General features: G+C 42.3%; 1 protein-coding gene across 3 annotated transcripts; it reads right to left on the reverse strand.

The window, feature by feature from the left end:
- Positions 1-382: 382 nt before the first annotated feature.
- On the reverse strand, positions 383-17573 carry mcfd2 (multiple coagulation factor deficiency 2, ER cargo receptor complex subunit). Of its 3 annotated transcripts, XR_011595003.1 has the most exons (5): positions 17431-17573; positions 13823-14011; positions 6019-6178; positions 3318-4825; positions 401-1893 (listed from the first exon to the last, which is right to left on the reverse strand). XR_011595003.1 is itself a non-coding variant. In XM_070889370.1 (4 exons), exons 2-4 carry the CDS (start codon positions 13999-14001, stop codon positions 4694-4696), a joined length of 471 nt encoding a protein of 156 aa, XP_070745471.1. In that variant the 5' UTR covers positions 14002-14011; positions 17441-17573; the 3' UTR covers positions 383-4693. The 3 variants fall into 3 exon arrangements, 2 of the variants coding, with proteins under 2 accessions (XP_070745471.1, XP_070745470.1); XM_070889370.1 differs by having other exon boundaries at positions 383-4825; positions 17441-17573; XM_070889369.1 differs by having other exon boundaries at positions 384-4825.
- Between the last annotated feature and the right edge of the window lie 5330 nt (positions 17574-22903).

The raw sequence follows: 22903 nt of genomic DNA on the forward strand, positions 1-22903 counted from the left end.
TAGAAAATTAAAAACTTCTATTCCAAACTAAATTTTAAGTTAACATTTAGCCATAGTTGTTCTGTTTCTATTCCCACTAACTCTGGAAATATCTGGCTAGCTAACATACTTCAGAAAATTTTAGACATTCAGTTTGAAGATTACATAAAGCATCTTATTTCATTAAAAGATCTAGCTTGACTCAGTGATTAGAAATCATTTTTGTCTAAGATGTAGCTTACTATTGGTTTCTTCTACTCGGTCATGGTACACAAGTGGTTAAAAACAGCGTCTCACAGAAATTATGTCCCAGTTTAACTCGATAAAATGTTTAAAAACGCTTGATTTTTGTCACATATATTGTCAATGGCATGTCTTCATTTCTCTTGCTGTGTAGTTTGGTGATACTTTTTTTTACAAAAGTGTTGCCACATATAAAAGGAAATTAAAAAGTTTTTTCAAATATTTTATTGGCATTAGACACATGGCTATTTAATAATCTATGAAGAATTTTTTTTCAGTGGTGTGTGCTAATGTTGCTTTTAGCAGAACGTTGTGAGCATAGAAAGTAGATGACATTAGTTCAAACAAGACTTTAAATTAAGATTCATTTGTTGCCTCAATTAAAAATTGAAAATGATCTCTTTGGAAACAGAATAGAGTTATAAGGATAATTAGACATAGGGATGATCAAATATTATATCTTTACCAGACACCTTTCTTTGTGCCCAGCTCAAAGGATTGCAGGCAAGTCATCACTACCTACAAACTAGTGTGACCCTGTGCATAAAGTATCACAAAGGGTAAGCAAAAAGCTCCTAATGTTGCCGATAAATACACTAGAAATAGTAAATCTGGACCTTTTGGGACTAATGGATAAATATCATCATCATCATAGGCAGTCCCTCAGAATCAAGGAAGACTTGCTTCCACTCTTAACATGAATTCTTAGGTGGCAGTACAGTCCAATACGAGAACCACAGTCTCTGCCACAGGTGGGGCAAATAGTCATTGAGGGGTGAGTGGGACTGGCTTGCCGCATGCTCTTTCCACTGCCTGCGCTTAATTTCTGCTCTTGGCGATGAGACTCGAGGTGCTCAGCGCCCTCCCGGATGCACTTCCTTCACTTAGGGCGGTCTTTGGCCAGGGTCTCCCAGGTGTCAGTGGGGATGTTGCACTTTATCAGGGAGGCTTTGAGGGTGTCCTTGTAATGTTTCCGCTGCCCACCTTTGGCTCGTTTGCCGTGAAAGAGTTCCGAGTAGAGTGCTTGCTTTGGGAGTCTCGTGTCTGGCATGCGAACTATGTGGCCTGCCCAGCGGAGCTGATCAAGTGTGGTCAGTGCTTCAATGCTGGGGATGTTTGGCTGGTCAAGGACGCTAATGTTGGTGCGTCTGTCCTCCCAGGGGATTTGTAGAGACATCGTTGGTGGTATTTCTCCAGCGACTGGAGGTGTTTACTGCACATGGTCCATGTTTCTGAGCCATACAAGAGGGCAGGTATTACTACAGCCCTGTAGACCATGAGCTTGGTGGCAGTTTTGAGGGTCTGGTCTTTAAACACTCTTTTCCTCAGGCGGCCGAAGGCTGAACTGGAGGCGCTGTTGGATCTCGTCGTCAATGGCTGCTCTGGTTACACTCTAACTGACTTTATACCTCTGGTTATAAACTACTGTACAAATCAGGTTTATTAAAAAAAAAAATTGGAATAAAACTGCAACAAAAAAAAAAATCAGTCGTTTACTTAGAATAATCTATTTCAAAATATCCCATAACTTGGAATATACATGTGAGGAAAGGTTTCTATGTGAAAGCAGATATTCAGACTTTTCCATTCATTCCAGCTCATCAATTACCCGGTGAAGCAGATATTCACTGAATAAATCTTGATACAGTGCCCCACTTATAGTTCTCTTTCCTGTGAAGACAAAGGAAGATAAAAGCAGCATCTCAGCTGCCATTTATAGCAGGGTTCACAGACAGCCTCTCAGAAGGTACAAGCTACAAGTTGAGAAGGCTGTGAAGGCATATGGAAATCCTGGCTTTATAAATAGAGGCATAAAGTACGAAAGCAAGGACGTTATGCTAAACCTTTGTAAGACATTGGTTAGGCCCCAGAATTCCATTATTTCTTATGTTTATGAAATTGAGTTAAGATTCTTCCCTGTTTCTCACAGTAGTAGCAATTCCCATTAAACCAACTGACTTTCATTTCCTTTACAACAGAAAATATTGTAATTACTGCTGGATTTTTTTTTGCCAGTTTTCTTTTTTCTCTTCTATCCTGATGGTGGCAACTTATGCTGGGGTACAGTTCCAACAGCGACAGCCCTGTGATACGCCTCCCAACCCGTCTCAAGTGGCCATTCTTAATTTCTGAGCCTAGACATGCAGTGGGCTTTTTGACCACCCATTAACAACTGGACCAAATCATTTCCTCAACCAACATCCCCACACATACATAAAGAAAAGGTCATAAGAACAGGACCCCTGGCTGACTTTCTTCCTCTAGTTTAGGATTGTTGCCAGAAATTATTTCTTCATATACAAAAAGTGATCAATAAAAAAATTGAAGAGATAAAAACTCTGGAGTCATTCAAGAGGAAATTAGATAATATAACAGAAAATTGTAGCTTTCTATGAGAGGATGAGCTAAATGCACAGAATAACTTCACTACAATATCTTTTGCCAAGACCAAATGCAGCAAGTCCACCAATACCCCAGCTGAAATCAGCAATTTTATATTTAAAAGATTGGAACAAAATGTTGTAAGCTAGGAGACAAAACAGTCAGATGATCTAATAAGGTAATTTTAAAGAGATTATATATATATATATATATATATATTTTATAGACACTAATAAGGCATTTGTGTCACTCTCAGATAGCTAGCCAGCTTGTCCTCAAATAGAAGTGTGAACACTACATGGTGCATCATGTTAAAAAGTGTCATGCTATAACTGGTTAAAACCAAATACAGTTATGTTATTATTCAGCCTATTAAGTGATGCATCTGGAAGGGAAAGGAGTGAGGTAGCACATTTAAATGCTCCAAGACATTTAAATGCAGTGAGAAAATTCTTTGATCCAATGTGTATCTGAAAGTCCCAATCCAGAAGTACATTTTTTCATATAAATTTCCCATGAGGTTTTGAAATTGTGCCGTGTGACTATTACATGAACACTATCAGTATGAAATTCATCTGTCTATTTAATTCATTTATTTTAATACTTGTTATAATAGATATGTCATAACACACTAAGTGCTTGTACACTAAAGTGCAAACAGTGTAATTTCAAGGCTGGAATTTGTTATAGATGCCAACCACTGCTCTACTCACCAGGATCATCACCAGTTGAAAGGTGCATTGCTGAAGTGGAACATGAACAGGTTCCAGCAAATGTTAATGAGACTCAATCTTTTCAATAAGCTCAATTTTAAAACAAATACATTTTCTAGATATAAAATACAACAACATGAAGCTACCTGTGCTGGTTCTTATAAATGTATAACTTTCAAGCAAACACTGACATTCTAGATCACAAATTACCACACAACTGGTTAATCAGTCTGGGAGCACATAATCTTCATTCTGCTTCTTTTGACAGTTCAGCAGAAACTAGGAACTAAATGTGAAGAATGATCAGTGCAAACATGTCCTACCATAATTGAATGGTATACCAAAACCATTCTACTGCTGGCCTTGAACAGTTTAAAGCCTTATTCAACTCAAAAAGTAGATTAACAGCAAGGTTACTCAGTTACAACTTTACACTACATATACATTTTTCTCTAGGTAATTTGACAATGTAAAATGAATTTTATATGCAAGTCAGAAGTTTGCATTGAATGCGAGAGACGATGGATGTTGAAGACTGAGCTGAATAAAGGGTCACATCTGTGACTGTCTTGTTGGATGTTTCACTAAAGATGATAGTTGGGCTCCTGAAACTAAAACATCCTACAATTTAAAAGGTTTACTTCACACATACTACCTCGTACCAATTTTGATTATATGTACAGTAATACACAAAATAACTAGTACATTTATTGGGCACCCACATTTAAATTGCAGGCAATGAAACCATATATTAAACATCAAGATACTTAATTTTAAAAAGTAATTTTCTAATTCATTGACTTGCCCTTTACCGCGCAGGAGCAATTCTAAAGAAAGTGATCACTTTTTAAATACCCATCATTTCATTGTGATGATCTAAAGTGTCATGTCTACTTCAGAGTTTCATTACTGTTTTATTTATAGCATAAATGTTTCCACTGCTAAATTTCACAAAATATTGAAATATTAGGATAGTAACGTTAACACTACTGTCCTTGTACAAGTTTATTTTTTAAATTGCACAAATTTCAGTTTCATCAGTTTAATTTACTGTATAAACGTCTCCACTGCAAAACTTCACAAATATTGAAATATTAGAATAACAGTAACACCACTATCCTTGTACAAGTTTCTTTTTTTTTAATTGCACAAAAATATTCATAAGTATCCAGTGAAATTTTTAAAAATCTGAGTTTACAATTCTGTACAGAAAAGTTAAAACCTTCTGGTTTAGAGTGACTGGTAAACTATGATTGGCTCAGCTGTTAAGAAAATAAAGTTAACTGACCTCCACCAATAATAAAAAATATATTTAACTGCTTCCACTATAGCTGTCAGAAAATGGTAACTATAACTCCATTGTTTGTGCATCCTTTCTACTCTAGTGATTTTGCAAACTCAGCATAATCAATGTATCCATCATTATTCTTATCATCATCTCTTAAAACATCATCAATTAAACTAACGATTTCTTCCTCACGCATGGGCTGTCCTTGGCCACCACTTTCCTGCACAGAAAGGCAACACAAACGAAATACACAATCAGACAACAAAGTATAAAAATGTGTGAAGGACACAAGCAATTAAATCACACAATTTGCCTAACTGAAATAGCAAGTCAGCAAGTTTAAACATTTTGTGTGATTTCAAATTGATAGTGGCATGTATAGTCAGTTATAATTATACATTTTAATGGGTTCTGCCAAAGAGAAGCAGACAATAATTACAAATGAAGACCTGTGGAAGAGTCTTGCACCAGAAATATTAACCTCTTTCTCTTTACAGACACCAACTGATCTGTACTTCCAACATTTTCTGTTTTTGTTTCATTAAATTACAATTAGCAGCCAAGTACTTTAACTGGTTCAATATTTACACTTCCAGTATAAAGCATGCTAGAATATGCACACAATCATTTGCAATTAAGGAAATTGTGAACCATGTTACCAGGCTGCAGTTATATACTGCCACTTTTGCATTGATGAAACGCACTTTCAGATGCACATCACTGCTAAATTGGCTGTATAACTTGGGTCCTGATAAAAAAAAGCACAACGTAACTAAGCAATGAGACACCTTCCCCTCCAGGAGGTCTCTGTAATTTATAGTGGATAGAATACAACTCTAGCTCAGACTGTTGGGCTGCCAAGGTACTTAATTTAGCATTGCATGTTTTATAGTTATGAGAAAATGCCATCCACCCTTTTTGAATATTTACTAGTAAATGGAGCTCTGATGTGTGTGCAAGCAGGCTCAGCCTGCAGTTCAACTTGGGTTGTGCCAGTTGCACTTTCAGCTGTACAGGCATCAGTCTCATACTGGTATTGCAGCATAACTGGAAGCTAAGAATGTGGCGAGTAGACGAAGAAGAACTAAAATGTACCAATTTTTAATATACTGTACTTTTAAAAAGGAGTGTACACAACGTTCACTCAGATTTAATGGGAAATGAAATTTAATACTGAGAAATGTACGGTAATGCACATTGGTCAAAATGTAACGTGTATGCAATGAATGTACTTGAATAAACAAACATAGTGAGATTTCAAAAGAATCTGCTAATCACTTTCAGTTCCAGTGAATAGCCAAGTCATACAGACTAGGAAAGTTTTAGGTTGGATCCCCAGTCTGTACCAAGTTTAACAGATTTCAGCTACTAAACCAGAGAGGACTGATGCATGTTCTCAGTAACAGTAATTACCTCTTTGTGTACATGTGTAATGGCTGATATTAATTCCAATCCATCAAGAAGATTATTCCCATCATAATCATGCATTTTGAAGTAATGAAGTTGAAGTTCTTGTGGTGACATCTCAGATTCTGGTTTGTCTATCACACCATCTAAATGCTCCATAATATGACTGCAAAATTAATAAAACCACATTCATTACAAGCAGTTCATCTATTTAAAAACAGTAAAATATTTGATTGAGAACTGCAGTATCATTTCTGCCATGATAAACGTTTGTTCTGCAATCATGGAAAGATATTCTGTGGCTAAATACATTCCCCTCATATCTCATTGACATACGGCAAAAAGAAATCTAACATTTTCAACACCAACATTTCACAGGGAGGTCCGAGACATGAAGTTCCAACAACTTGTATTTACTCTCTTGATTGTAGAAAAACATGCCAAGGCACAGCAGAGGCATTATTAGACAAAAATGAATGCCGAGCCCAAGGAGACATTAAGAGGGGATGAACAAGAGGTGGGTGGGGTAGGTTTTAAGGAAGGGCTTAAAAGAAGAGGGGAGTGGAGAGCTGGAGATGTTAAGGGTGGGAATGTCAGAGTGTAGGGTCAAGAAAGTTGAAGGCACAGCTGCAAATGATGGAGCAGGAGGAATGCAAAAGAATTCAGAGAGGGATGAAATGTAATGTTCCTACACCAAAAGGAGAGAAATAATGCTTTTTAACTTTCTGGAATGTTAATCATTCTTTAAATCATTTCAGCCAAGCATGTTCTTGCACAAGGTCAATACAGAGCTTGAAAATAATTAAGCTTTCTGGTTAAACTAATAACATCCAAACTCTCCTCCCTAATCGAAATATTTTGAAAACTGGCATTTGTCGACATCTGTAGTGCAGATCTTTTAATCCAATTTCAAAATCATTTGTATTGCTTCAAATACTTCTGAGTAAATTTCTAAGCTTCCTTCAAAGTAACAGAATTACAGCACAGAATAGTTATTTGCACTCGACTTATTGGCTGCAATTCCACATCTTGAAACAAAAAATAGCCGGTCTAGTAATGCAATTTTGTTTTGATAGAAGGTACAGAAAAAAAAATTGCAAATCCAAGAAAAGGGGCAAAATAAGCACAGGAATATCAACAATAATAAAATAAAAACCAGATAGCCTAATAATGACTTGAGATCAACATTTCATTCCACGAATAAGGTAAATAAAACACATTGTTTTATGTAGTTGCTCATTGACTGACCTGGTGACCACTATAATTTATGCCGGTCACAAGCATCTACAAGTTCCGAAAGGTGAAAGGGTAGACTTTCCTCTTCCCTACATCCGAGAGGAACAACAAAACTGGCATTCCCCAGACACAGGGAAAAGGAAAAATGCAGCAGAGAGCCATTATGTCAGATCCTCACCTATACTATATTGTCAAGATTTCCTGGAGCTCCGCTTGCTGATATAACTGGGCCTGCACCTGGACAAGGTGCAGGCCCAGCGTCTTTATTATAATGAGGTGGGCGATGTTCCTGCCATTCTGCCTCATTTTGTGATGGCTATGATTGTCAGATGTCCCAGCCTGATTGCACCTGAAGATATCTGGTACGTGATATAATCTATATTAACGACTTGGAAGAAGGGACTGAGTGTAACATAGCCAAGTTTGCCGACAATACAAAGATAGAAACATAGGCCCCAAGTTTCCACACGCGGCGAAAAAGGCGCCCTTCGCGCCGAAAACGGCGCCAAAAAAAACCCCTCCGTATTCTCCACCTCCCTGCAGGTCCTCTGGCCCTCGGCGCAGCGCAGCAGGAGCTGTGGGGGGGCGGAGCCAGGTCCCTGCTCTGAAAACAGTGCCGGGACCTCTGCACATGTGCGCTACAGTGGGCACACAAGTGCAGTAACTCCAGGCGCCCGAAACTGTGTGGGAGGGGCCCGAAGCACGCAGCCCCTAGCCCTGGCCGAATGGTCTCACTGGGGCTGCGTGAATAAGGCTCCTCCCACGGCCAGCTCCTGCTTCCTCCCGACCCGACTCCTGCTTCCCGCCTCCGCCCCCGGATCCGACACCCGCTCCCAACCCCCCCCCGGACCGGACCAGACACCCCCCCCCCCCCCCCCGGACCCGACACCCGCTCCCCCCCCTGGACCGGACCAGACACCCGCTCCCCCACCCCCACCTCCCGCCTCCGGACTGGATCCGACCTGACCTCCCTCCCTCCCCCCGACCCGAACCTACTTCCCTCCCTCCCACCACCCCCCCGACCCGACACCACCTACCTGTAAATCTGGTGCTGGGAACAGGCCCTGCCCGAAGTCTCAGGCCCGGCCCGTTCAGCCTCCCTCCCCCTTCTCCTTCCCCACCAAGCTCCCGGTGCTGCAGTCGGTAAGTAGAAAATGTTTTATTTATTGATTTAAAAAAATTATATTTATTAATTTTTTGATTGATTTATTGATGTATTTATCATTTATTATTGATGATGGCTCTTTATTTGTAAAACTGAAGTGTTTAATGTTTGTAAACTTCCCTTTAAACACCCCCCCCCCCCACCATTCCCTACGTCTGATTTGTAACCTGCGCCTGATTTTTTAAAGTGTAGACAAAGTTTTTTCAAGCGTACAAAAATCTTCACTTACTCCATTCGAAGTTAGTTTGGAGTACGTTTTCACTGTGGAAACTTTGAAATCAGGAGTCAGTGGCTGGACATGCCCCCTTTTGAAAAAAATATTCTGTTCCAAAGTGAAACTGTTCTACCTGACTAGAACTGCAGAAAATTAAATGTGGAGAATTCCGATTTCTAAGATACTCGGTTCTACACCAGTTGCTCCTAAAAATCAGGAGCAAATCATGTGGAAACTTGGGGCCATAGAAATAGGTGCAGGAGTAGGCCATTCGGCCCTTCGAGCTTGCACCACCATTCAATATGATCATGGCTGATCATTCACCTCAGTACCCCTTTCCTGCTTTCTCTACATACCCCTTGATCCCTTTAACTGCAAGGGCCACATCTAACTCCCTCTTGAATATATCCAAGGAACTGGCATCAACAACTCTCTGCGGTAGAGCATTCCACAGGTCAACAACTCTCGGAGTGAAGAATTTTCTCCTCATCTCAGTCCTAAATGGCTTACCTCTTATCCTTAGACTGTGTCTCCTGGTTCTAGACTTCCCCAACATCGGGAACATTCTACCCACATCTAACCTGTCCAGTCCAGTCAAAATTTTACATGTTTCTATGAGATCCCCTCTCATCCTTCTAAACGCCAGTGAATACAGACCCAGTCGATCTAGTCTCTCCTCATATGTCAGTCCTGACATCCTGGGAATCAGTCTGGTGAACCTTTGCTGCACTCCCTCAATAGCAAGAATGTCCTTCCTCAGAATAGGAGACCAAAACTGAACACAATATTCCAGGTGAGGCCTCACCAACGCCCTGTACAACTGCAGTAAGACCTCCCTGCTCCTATACTCAAATCCCCTAGCTATGAAGGCCAACATACCATTTGCCTTCTTCACCGCCTGCTGTACCTGCATGCCAACTTTGAATGACTGATGTACCATAACACCCAGGTTTCGTTGCACCTCCCCTTTTCCTAATCTGTCGCCATTCAGATATTCTGTTTTGTCTTTTTGCTAAAGTGGATAACCTCACATTTATCCACATTATACTGCATCTGCCATACATTTGCCCACTCACCTAACCTGTCCAAGTCACCCTGCAGCCTCTTAAGGTCCTCCTCAAAGCTCACACCGTCACCGCCACCCAGCTTAGTGTCATCTGCAAACTTGGAGAGATTACACTCAATTCCTTCATCTAAAATCATTATTGTATATTGTAAATAGCTGCGGTCCCAGCACAGAGCCCTGCGGCACCCCACTAGTCACTGCCTGCCATTCTGAAAAGGACCCCTTTATCCCGACTCTCTGCTTCCTATCTGTCAACCAGTTCTCTATCCACGTCAGTACATTACCCCCAATACCATGTGTTTTAATTCTGCACATCAATCTCTTGTGTGGGACCTTGTCAAAAGCTTTTTGAAAGTCCAAATACACCACATCCACTGGTTCTCCCTTGTCCACACTACTAGTTACATCCTCAAAAAATTCTAGAAGATTTATCAAGCATGATTTCCCCTTCATAAATCCATGCTGATTTGGACCGATCCTGTCACTGCTGTCCAAATGCACTGCTATTTCATCTTTAATAATCGATTACAACATTTTCCCCAATACTGATGTCAGGCTAACCGGTCTATAATTACCTGTTTTGTCTCCCTACTTTTTTAAAAAGTGGTGTTACATTAGCTAGGAACTGATCCAGATTCGATAGACTGTTGGAAAATGTTCACCAATGCATCCACTATTTCCAGGGCCACTTCTTTAAATACTCTGGGATGCAGACTATCAGGCCTCAGGGATTTATTGGCCTTCAATCCCATCAATTTTCCTAACACAATTACCCGTCTAATAAGGATTTCCTTCAGTTCCTCCTTCTCATTAGACCCTCGGTCCCCTAGTATTTCCAGAAGGTTGTTTGAGTCTTCCTTCGTGAAGACAGATCCAAAGTATTTGTTCAATTGGTCTGCCATTTCTTTGTTCCCCATTATAAATTCACCTGAATCTGACTGCAAGGGATCTACATTTGTCTTCACTAATCTATTTCTCTTCACATATCTATAGAAGCTTTTGCAGTCAGTTTTTATGTTCCCAGCAAGCTTCCTCTCATACTCTATTTTCCCCCTCCTAATTAAACCCTTTGTCCTCCTCTGCTGAATTCTAAATTTCTCCCAGTCCTCAGGTTTGCTGCTTTTTCTGGCCAATTTATATGCCTCTTCCTTAGATTTAACACTAACCTTAATTTCCCTTGTTAGCCATGGTTGAGCCACCTTCCCAATTTATTTTTACTCCAGACAGGGATGTACAATTGTTGAAGTTCATCCATGTGATCTTTAAATGTTTGCCATTGCCTATCCACCGTCAACCTTTTAAGTATCATTCACCAGTCTATTCTAGCCAATTCACGTCTCATACCATCGAACCAATAAGGGAATTAAGGGTTATGGGGAGCGGACGGGTAAGTGGAGCGGAGTCCACGGCCAGATCAGCTATGATCTTGTTGAATGGCGGAGCAGGCTCGAGGGGCTAGATGGCCTACTCCTGTTCCTAATTCTTATGTTCTTATGAAGTTACCTTTCCTTAAGTTCAGGACCCTAGTCTCTGAATTAACTGTGTCACTCTCCATCTTAATAAAGAATTCTACCATATTATGGTCACTCTTCCCCAAGGGGCCTCGCACAAGAAGATTGCTAATTAGTCCTTTCTCATTACACATCATCCAGTCTAGAATGACCAGCCCTCTAGTTGGTTCCTCGACATACTGGTCTAGAAAACCATCCCTAATACACTCCAGGAAATCCTCCTCCACTGTATTGCCACCAGTTTGGTTAGCCCAATCTATATGTAGATTCAAGTCGCCCATGATAACTGTTGTACCTTAATTGCACGCATCCCTAATTTCTTGTTTGATGCTGTCCCCAACCTCACTACTACGGTTTGGTGGTCTGTACACAACTCCCACTTGCGTTTTCTTCCCTTTGGTATTCCGCAGCTCCACCCATACAGATTCCACATCATCCAAGCTAATGTACTTCCTTACTATTGCGTTAATTTCCTATTTAACCAGGAGGAAAAGTAATGTGCGAGGACACACAAAATCTGCAAAAAAACAGATAGTCTCAGTGAGTGGGCAAAAATTTGGCAGATGGAGTAATAATGTTGGAAAATGCAATTAGGTGGAAAAAATCCAAGAGCAAGTTATTATTTAAATGGAGAAGGATTGCAAAGTGCTGCAGTACAGCAGGACCTGGGGGTACTTGTGCATGAAACACAAAAGGTTAGTATGCAGGTACAGCAAGTGATCAGGAAGGCCAATGGAATCTTGGCCTTTATTGCAAAGGGGATGGAGTATAAAAACAAAAGGAAGTCTTGCTACAATTGTACAGGGTATTGGTGAGGCCACACCTGGAATACTGCGTGCAGTTTTGGTTTCCATATTTACGAAAGTTGCTTTGGAGGCAGTTCAGAGAAGGTTCACAAAGTTGATTCCAGAGATGAGGGGGTTGACTTATGAGGAAAAGTTGAGTAGGTTGGGCCTCTACTCATTGGAATTCAGAAGATTATGAGGGGGCTTGACAAGGTGGATGCAGAGAGAATATTTCCACTGATGGGGGAGACTAGAACTAGAGGGCATAATCTTAGAATAAGGAGCCGCCCATTTAAAACTGAAATGAGGAGACATTTTTTCTCTGAGGGTTGTGGATCTGTGGAATTCGCTGCCTTAGAAAGCTATGGAAGCTGGGACATTGAATAAATTTAGACAGAAATAGACAGTTTCTTAAATGATAACGAAATAAGGGGTTATAGAGAGTGGGCAGGGAAGTGGACCTGAGTACATGATCGGATCAGCCATGATCATATTAAATAGCGGAGCAGGCTCGAGGAGCCGTATGGCCTTCTCCTGCTCCTATTTCTTACGTTCTTATTATGTTCTTATGCAACAATCCTGAGAGTAAACCAAAAATGCAGCCATGTTTCAAATTTGTCTAGCATCCTTCAGAACAATGAGATGTTTGGGATCTTAGCTCCACGTCAGCAACCAAGACACAGCTACACATCTCAGGTCTGCAGCTGCACTTCCGTTTCCTCCCTGCTTTTTAGGCACACGGCCCAGCCACAGAGGAGGCCTGTTATTGAGCCAAGGAAATGGAATGGGGGAAAGGGGAAGAAAGGGTGAGCGATATACAGAGACAAGCAAAAACATTCAAGTAGCTCTTTCCTCACAGGTGCATCCACCTAATGTGCACTGTCCTATTAAGATACCCAAATGGCCACCTGTAAATGGCCACAGGTGCATCCACCCTTATGTCTTTTAAGGAGGGGGCAGAGAGAAAACAGGGTGTAATATTGTAGCAAGCCACTGCGGTCACTACAGATTTTGGATAAAAAGACCAATACACTTTACATGTTGTAGGATCAGTTCAAATTACTTTCACCAATACCAATACTTCACCTCAGTATTATTGTGCTCAAAATACATTTCCCAGACACAACCAAAGCTTGGAGGGATAAACTCTATAATTGGAAAAAGTACACAATAAAAGTAGTCACATTATAACATTTCACATGCTTACAATTTCTACTGTATGCTGAAATCCTAGTGCTATTTCTCCCATTTTAGTCTTTTCAGCAAGATAGTAAACATTTTTCTTGTCTTAATTCATTGAAGTGCTGAAGATTTTTAACGGGTGGCATGGTAGCGCAGCATATCGAGACCCCAGTGTGTCACAGTAATCATTACAGAATTAGTGCAAAATTTTGCATCAATTTTCATCCTGTTCCCAAGGTCCCATAGTTGTGCAGCTAGGTAGTGTCAAGGAAATCTCCCAGAAGGTGATTTCTAAATTAAACTGATTGAGGCCTCAGAAGGGCTAATAAAATTGTTTTAGGGGGGAGGATGAGGAAAAAAAAGCATGAAACAGAGCAAGTACGCTACAGGGCAATTAAATCTTTTCTGGAGGGAAAGACAAATGTATGAAGTTGTCAGCCAACAAAAGGTACAACATGAAACATGCCAAAGTCATGATGCAAAGCAAAAATGAAGAGAAAAAAATCCAAATTAACAGATTCTGTCAAGTGTAAAACTGCTGATTAACTTAGCAACATCTGGGAAATTAAAATGGAATTACTGCATTACACAAAGAGAAAACTCCTTTACTCTAATTTAATCTCTGTACTGTAGAAACAGTGAGTTACATACTCTTTGTCCTGAACAAGGTTCTTATCTAGACGAATGTTCGGTCGATGACCCTCAGTGATTTCAGAATCATGCGGTGGATGATCTTGAGCTAGAGTTGCGAACGGATGCTGCCTGCCCCATAGTACAAGACACAAGAACCCGACGAAGCAGCACCTCACAATTCTACTCCAGTATAACATGATGCAGATCCTGTATAACAATGACACATTAGGAGTTTATTCCAACAAAGGAGCATTAAACTGTTGAAACCCTTAACTTTGTACAAAACATTAAATACTTTTGTATCCTGAGGTAGCTTAACCTGGGAACAGATAGCCTCCATCTGAAATTATATAATTTCCCAACAGAGATGAGAATTTTATGTGTTTTGATTAAAAAAATTGAATCCAAATGATTTTTATAAAACAATTAGCCAGATTAAAGTTAAATGGGGTATTGTATTAATTATTTATTTAATTGTAGCTGTCTTTTTTTTTTTAAATGTGTTCTTTAGTTCAAGTTACCCACATGATACTGCAAGACAAATTCGGCTAGATTTTCCACCCATAGTGCACTTTGGCTAGATTTTATGTCCATTTACTATTTCAGTTTGTATTAACAACAATAATCTTGCATTATAGAACATAGTAAAATTAGGTGATTCACTGGAGTGATCATCAAACAAAATTTGCCACTGAGCCACATAAGGAGATATTTGGACAGGTGGCCAAAAACTTGGTTAGAGAGGTCGGTTTTGTCTTTCAGATGAGACATTAAACCGAGGCCCCGTCTGCTCTCAGGTTGACGTAAAAGATCCCATGGCACTATTTCGAAGAAGAGCAGGTGAGTTAACCCTGGTGTCCTGGCCAATATATATCCCTCAATCAACATCACAAAAGCAGATTATCTGGTCATGATCACATTACTGTTTGTGGGAGCTTGCTGTACGCAGAATGGCAGCCACGTTTCCCACATTACAACAGTGACTACATTCCAAATATACTTCATTTGCTGTGAAGCGCTTTGAGACATCCAGTGGTCGTGAAAGGCACTATATAAATGCAAGTCTTTCTTTGAAGGAATGCCTTAAAGGAGGAGAGGCAGAGAAGCCGCAGGGTTCAGTGCTGGGACCCCAGCTATTTACAACATACATCAATGATTTAGATGAAGGAATTGAGTGTAATATCTCTAAGTTTGCAGATGACACTAAGCTTGGTGACGGTGTGAGCTGTGAGAAGGATGCTAAGAGGCTGCAGGGTGACTTGGACAGATTAGATGAATGGGCAAATGCATGGCAGATGCAGTATAATGTGGATAAATGTGAGGTTATCCACTTTGGTGGCAAAAACACGAAGATAGAATATTATCTTAATGGCGACAGATTAGGAAAAGGGAAGATGCAACGAGACCTGGGTGTCATGGTACATCAGTCATTGAAAGTTGGCATGCAGACACAGCAGGCGGTGAAGGCGGCAAATGACATGTTGGCCTTCATAGCTAGGGGATTTGAGTATAGGAGCAGGGAGGTCTTACTACAGTTGTACAGGGCCTTGGTGAGGCCTCACCTGGAATATTGTGTTCAGTTTTGGTCTCCTAATCTGAGGAAGGACATTCTTGCTATTGAGGGAGTGCAGCAAAGGTTCACCAGACTGATTCCCGGGATGGCAGGACTGACATGAGGAGAGACTGGATCGACTGGGCCTGTATTCACTGGAGTTTAGAAGAATGAGAGGGGATCTTATAGAAACATATAAAATTCTGACAGGATTGGACAGGTTAGAGGCAGGAAGAATGTTCCCGATACTGGGGAAGTCCAGAACTAGGGGTCACAGTCTAAGGATAAGGGGTAAGCCATTTAGGACCGAGGTGAGGAGAAACTTCTTCACTCAGAGTTGTTAACCTGTGGAATTCTCTACCACAGAAAGTTGTTGAGGCCAGTTCGTTAGATATATTCAAGAGGGAGTTAGATATGACCCTTACGGCTAAAGGGATCAAGGGGTATGGAGAAAACGCAGGAAAGGGGTACTGAGGTGAATGATCAGCCATGATCATATTGAATGGTGGTCCCGGCTCAAAGGGCCGAATGGCCTACTCCTGCACCTATTTTCTATGTTTCTAAGCCATTTGGAGTATTCAGTGACTCCCTTGCTTACATTCAGTGAACTTAAGACACTGGTTGACACAAAATCAAAGCTGAAGTTCCAACAAACCAAGCTGACTGGTCATTCCTGAGCAGTATTCTGGGGTACTGCAGACCAACATGGATCAGGGACCTAATTGTCAAGACACAGTCACAGAGTCCATTCCAATCGCAAGAGCCAATTCACCTCCCTTCTCGAAGAAGGTAGTCACTAACTGATGATTAATCAATTGCCTAATCTAGAATTGAGCCCAGCACTTACCAAAAAAGTCATTTATTTTATTGCTGTTTTAAGGATATTGTTATGTGCAAATTGGGTGCCATATGTGCCTATAACAATGACTCCATTTCAATTCATGTAAAGCACAGAAACATTTGGTAGAGATAGGATAAGGCTCATCACATATGCAAATATTTCTTTCTAGCCAGCCAGACGGCACATACCAGGAACTCCTCCCAAGTTGCATGGTGAAGACCATCACAATTTACCATAAAAGACACCGTCAGCAACTTCCCAACCATAGAATGAACATATATCATACTCTATGGGACAGTGGTTTCACCTTGGCTGAGGTAAGTGCCAAAGTTTGAATACACAAGCACGTGTTTGTATATCTGGCTTCAAGGTAACATTTCTAGTAGCTTTCATTCCAAACCTCAACTTTAATCAGCACTTTCGCCTCCGAGTCAGAAGGTTGTGGGTTCAAGTCCCACTCCAGAGACTTGAGTACATAAATCTAGGCTGACACTCCAGTGCAGTGCTGAGGGAGTGCTGTACTGTTGGAGGTGCCGCCTTTCGGAGGAGACGTTAAACCGAGGCCCCATCTGCCCTCTCAGGTGGATGTAAAAGATCCCATTGCACTATTTCAAAGGACAGGGGAGTTATCCCTGGTGTCCAGGCCAATATATATTCTTCAATCAACATGACCATAACAGATTATCTGGTCATTATCACATTGCAGTTTGTAGGAGTTGCTGTGCGTAAATTGGCTGCTGCGCTTCCCACATTGCAACACTGATTACACTTCATTGGCTGCAAAGCACTTTGAGATGTCCAGTGCTCGTGAAAGGCGCTATATAAATGCAAGTCTTTTTTTTGCCCATTTGGCCGGGCTCTCGAGAGCGCCGCGGCCGCAGGGACCGCCCACACTCCTCTCTGATTGGCGCAGCCCCGGACTTTTCCGAGCGGCCTCTGTGACGACGCGCGCCCTGATTGGCGGACGCGCCCGTCAAGCATCCCTCTGCCGTTACACACAAACAGACGGGGTCGGGTGAGGGTCGGAGGATACGGGGCAGAAATCAAACAGAGAGAAAGACAATAGGAGAAAATAAATACCACCCCCTCACAGCCACCCGGCGATATCGCCTCCTTAACACTCGGCCGCTAAATCGGCTCCGCCAATCGTCTTTCGCCGACCGTTCAGCCAGGTGCACTCCGACAAAAGTGGTGCGCATTAGAATATAAACATTATCCTAATAACCAGCTTACCGCCGCTTACTTCTTGTCAGGCGCCTCGGTTCTCCAGCCTTCGAGAGTCGAAGTGACGCTCGACGTCCGTTATTAATTTGATTTTCCCCAACTCACTTCGAACTGCGTCCGCTGAAGAGGGAGGCCTTTGAACTTACGGAGCTCCGCCCCCCTGGTCGATGATTGGCGGGACAGCCCCGTGTCACGTGGCTGCGGGGCAAGCGCGTGGCAGCTTTTGCAGTCCGCCACGTGTGTGTCCCGGCGGTGGTGCTCGTCAGCAGCGCGAGTGGAGGTTAGCGAGAGGGTGTCCGAGCTGTGCTGCATGTCCCACAAGGGTTACAGGTCTCCAGTCTGCTGAGAGATTACAATTAGAATCCCGAACTTGTCTGTTCATCCACATTTACAGCATGGAAGGAGGCCATTTCGGCCCATCGTGTCCGCGCCCCCTCTCTACAGATGTTGATTAGCCAACTCCAGTATTTCCAACATTTGCACTTTTGAATCCAGTTTGCGTGTCCATTTAATCTTTACAGCCACTCCAATTTGGGTAAATTTGCATTGCCTTTTCAGTAGAAAATCGTGATGCAGCTATCAGCAAGACAAAAATAGAATCCATATGGATAGAGTTAAAGATGTAATGTATATGGATTTTAGCAAGGCATTTGATAAGGTCCCACATGGCAGACTGGTCACAAAAGTAAAAGCCCATGGGGTCCAGGGCAAAGTGGCAAGTTGGATCCAAAATTGGCTCAGAGACAGAAAGCAAAGGGTAATGGTTGATGGGTGTTTTTGTGACTGGAAGAATGTTTTCAGTGGGGTTCTGCAGGGTCCCTTGCTTTTTGTGGTACACATCAATGATCTAGACTTGAATATGGGGGTATGATTAAGAAGTTTGCAGATGATACTAAAATCGGCTCTGGTTGATAATAAAGACGAAAGCTGCGGACTGCAGGAAGATATCAATCAACTGGTCAGGTGGGCAGAACAGTGGCAAATGGAATTTAATCTAGAGAAGTGTGAAGTAATGGATTTGGGGAGGGGTAACAATGACACTGAGAAGTGTAGAGGAACAAGGGTATCTTGGAGTGCATGTCCATAGATCCCTGAAGGTAGCAGGCCAGATAGATAACATGGTATACAGAATGCTTGCGCGGCATAGAATATAAGAGCGGTGGGGGGGTTATGCTTGAACTGTATAAAACACTGGTTAGACCACAGCTGGAGTACTGCTTGCAGTTCTGGTCGCTGTATTATAGAAAGGACATGATTGCAGTGGAGAGGGTGCAGAGCAGATTTACAAGAATGTTGCTGGGAGTGGAGAATCTTAGCTATGAGGACAGATTGGATAGGCTGGGTTTATTTTCCTTGGAATAGAGAAAGCTGAGGGAGACCTCATTGAGGTGTATAAAATTATGAGTGTCCTGGATATAGTGGATAGAAAGGGCCTATTTCCCTTAGCAGAGGGATCAACAACCAGGGGACAGAAATTTAAAGTAATTGGTAGAAGGTTTAGCGGGGATTTGAGGTGAAATTTCTTCACGCAGAGGGTTGTGTGGGTCTGGAACTCACTACCTGAAAGGGTGGTAGAGGCAAAAACCCTCAACACATTTAAAAAGTACTTGGATGGGCACTTGAAATGCTGTAACCTGCAGGGTTACAGACCTAGAGCTGGAAAGTGGGATTAGACTGGATAGCCTCTTGTTGACTTGCATGGACACGATGGACTGAAATGGCCTGCTTCCGTGCTGTAAACTTCTATGATTCTATGAAAAGATAATAAAGGATCAACCATTAATAGGAGGCGCAGTCTACAGATCACTTAATAGTAAAAGGGAGGTGGAAGAAGAAATATGGGGGCCGAAATTCAGGTCCGCCTAAAACGGGTCGCACCTACCGCTCTGGAAGTGGTTTTTCCGCCGCTGTGAATGAGGTGGCCTCTTTCGGGAAATTCAGCTCTTTGGCAATTTTTTTTCGAGCGGACCAGAAGTCGATCATAATGCAGGCGGAAGTGCGGCGGTGAGCACTCCAGAGGGGCGGAAGTGGAGGCGGGACGGAGACTCTGCCGCTGTCGGTCATCAGCCTGGCGCTGATTACGCCATTACGCGTGTGCATCACCACATCTCTACTCTTCACTTAAAGGGGCGAACCTTCGCCATTTTTAAACTTCGGTCCACTGGGCCACCAGGGAGGGTTTCGGCTGGGCCAGCGGCCTAACACCCAAGAGGGGGTGCCAGGCTTGCCTGGTGGCGTCTCGGCTGAACCCGGGGGCATGATTGTTGGCCCGACCTGCTAGTCGGCCGACAGAAAAAAAATGGCGGCCGCGGCAGTGCGCCCTCCCCTTGAATTAGCGGCGCACAGCCATGCCGCATCACTGAAAACACAGTGCACCAACAGAAAAAGCTGTTGGAAGCACTGCGCAGCGGGACGAAGATTTTTGCAGGTGAATTTATTTGAGGTGCGGGAGATCGGCAGTGCGTGCTTTGATTATACACTTGGAAGGGGTTGGCTGCAGCGCAGTGGAAGTGGGGACCGCCAGAAAACCCCGAGGTGAATTTGACTGGCGGCCGCCATTCGACCGCAAATCGGCAGCCACCCGACTCTGCCGCTTGGCCACTGTTTTCCGGCGGTAAGAGGCCTTTTCGGGAAGCTGAATTTCAGTTCCATGCAGACAAAATAGGGAAATGAGTAAAAAGCATAGAATAATAATCATGGGGGATTTAAACTACCCCAATATTAATTGGACAGAAGAGGTAGGTAAAGGGGATAAGGGAATGGAGGTCCTACCATGTGCACAGGACTCCTTTCTAAACCAATATGTAAAATACCCAAAAGGGAGGATTCACTATTGGATCTAGTAATGGGGAATGAGCCAGAGCAGATAAAGTAAAAGTAGGGGAACATCTAGGCAATAGGGACTATAATATAATACAATTTAAGATGATAATTGAGATGGATCGAAGTATGACGAAAACCAGGTTAATAGATTGGCGAAAAGCTCATTTTAAGGGGCTGAGAATAGAACTTGGGAAAATAAAATGGGCAACAATATTGGCAAACCACAATGTAGAATAGCAATGGGAAACATTTAAAACGTTGCTGAACAGAGTGCAGGAAAATATATTCCGCTAAAAGGAAAAAAACAAACTAAACACTAATGAGACTCCATGGATAAATAAAGCCATAAGAGAACAATTGGCGGCAAGGAAAGAGGCATACATTAAGTACATAGACAGCAGGGAGTGCATGATAAGGGAGAGTACAAAGAGATTAGGAGAGAAGTCAAAAAAACAATTGGGAAGGCAAAGAGGAACTATGAATTTCAATTATCAAGGAACATAAAACAAAATAGTAAAATATTTTAACGCAGATCAATAAAAAAAGGAAGGTTGAGATGGGAATAAGGCCATTAAGGGATAGACAGGATAATAGCACAGGTAACGATAGTGGGATGGCAAAAATATTAAATAATTATTTCATTTCACTATGTACCAGGGATATAGAACTGGTGGACATGACATTGGATGATGAGATTAGTAATGAGATAAGTTCATTTAAAATAAAAGAGGGGATATATTAAATAAACAAATCAAATTCAAAGAGTGCCATATATTTTATGTAATCCTATGTAATTCTTTGGTGTATTTTGAAGTACACTATGATTAATTTCCTTTTGATGTGCTTTCTCTTTTTTATCCACCTCAATCGTGCATCTTTATCAGTGTCAACTGTGGCGCAGCGGGTAGCACCCTCATTCTCGGAGTCAGAAGGTTGTGGGGGTCAAGTCCCATTCCAGGGACTTGAGCACAAAAATCTAGGCTGACACTCCAGTGCAGTACACAGTCTTTACAAGGAGACGTTCAACCAAGGCCCTGTCTGCTATCTCAGGTGGACACAAAAGATTCCACAGCACTATTTCAAAGGGGAGTTATCCCTTGTGTCCTGGACAATATATATCCCTCTGTCAACATCACAAACAGATTATCGGGTTATCACATTGCTGTTTGTGGGAGCTTGCTGTGCGCAAATTGGCTGCCGCATTAGGAGCAGGAGTAGGCTATTTGGCTCCTCGAGCCTGCTCCGCCATTCAATGAGATCATGGCTGATCTACCACCTCAACGCCACTTGCCTGCACTATCCCCATATCTATTGATTCCCTTAATATCCAAAAATCTATCATTCTCTGTCTGGAATATACTCCATGACTAAGCTTCCACAGTGCTCTGGGATAGAGAATTCCAAAAATTCACAACCCTCTGCATGAAGAAATTTCTCCTCATCTCAGTCATAAATGGCCGACCCCTTATTCTGAGACTGTGCTAGACACCCCAGCCAGGGGAAACATCCTTCCTGTATCTACCCTGTCAAGCCCTGTATGAATTTTGTATGTTTCAATAAGATCACACCTTATTCTTCTAAATTCGAGAGAATATAGGCCTAGTCTATTCAATCTCTCATAGGACAATCCCTCCTATCCCAGGAATCAGTCTGGTGAACCTTTGTTGCACTTTCTCTATAGCAAGTCTATTCATCCTTAGATAAGGAGACCAAAATTGTACACAATACTGCAGTTGTGGTCTCACCAAGGCCCTACATAATTGCATGGAGGCCCCGACCTGCGAGAAACCATCAGCAGCAGGTCGGGGCCATAAAAGGAGCAGCGAACTGCCTCGGGAGCAGCGTGGAGACCCCGACCTGGGAGAAACTATCAGCGGCAGGTCAGGGCCATAAAAAGAGCGGCGAGCAGTGGCCTGGGAACAGTGTGGAGGCAGGTCACTACAAGATACAGCACGAGCTGGTGCAGGAGGGCAACGGCAGCAAAGAGTGACATCAGCAAGGTCCAGGTCGGTGATTACAGTGTGGGCAGATGTAGCAGGAGCGGCGAGATCGGGGCGAAGGAGCGGCAAGAGAGTTTGGAGAGATGTGATCAGGGCCACGGGCAGCACAAGCCAGCCCACACTGCGATATGTGTGCGCACTAGGTCCGTGCAGCAGAGCAGGTCTCCAGTTGTCTTGGGTAATCCTTGCCACTGTCAAGCCCATGCGCTGGTGCGCAATGGCCACCCCACATTAAAAAAATCCACGCACAGGCATCTTCCACCTTTGAGTATGTAGTTCGGGTTCTTCATTCAAAACACCTGTGAACTCAACCGTTTTTTTGGCGTGGAATCAAGTCATCCTCGTTATGATGATGATAATTGCAGTAAGATGTCTTTACTCTTATATTCAAATCTTGTAATAAAGGCCAACATACCATTTGCTTTCTTAATTGCTTGCTGTACCTGCATGTTAACTTTCAATGATTTGTGTACAAGGATACCCAGATCCCTCTGAACACTTAACATTTTCCAATCTCACTATTTAAAAAATACTTTGCTTTTCTATTTTTCCTAACAAAGATAACTTCACATTTCTCCACATTATGGGCCCAAGTTTCCACATGATTTGCGCCTGATTTTTAGGAGCAACTGGTGGAGAACGGACTATTTTAGAAATCG

This window comes from Pristiophorus japonicus, chromosome 9 (genome assembly GCF_044704955.1).
Source record: "Pristiophorus japonicus isolate sPriJap1 chromosome 9, sPriJap1.hap1, whole genome shotgun sequence".
In the NCBI taxonomy this organism is placed as follows: Eukaryota; Metazoa; Chordata; class Chondrichthyes; family Pristiophoridae; genus Pristiophorus; species Pristiophorus japonicus.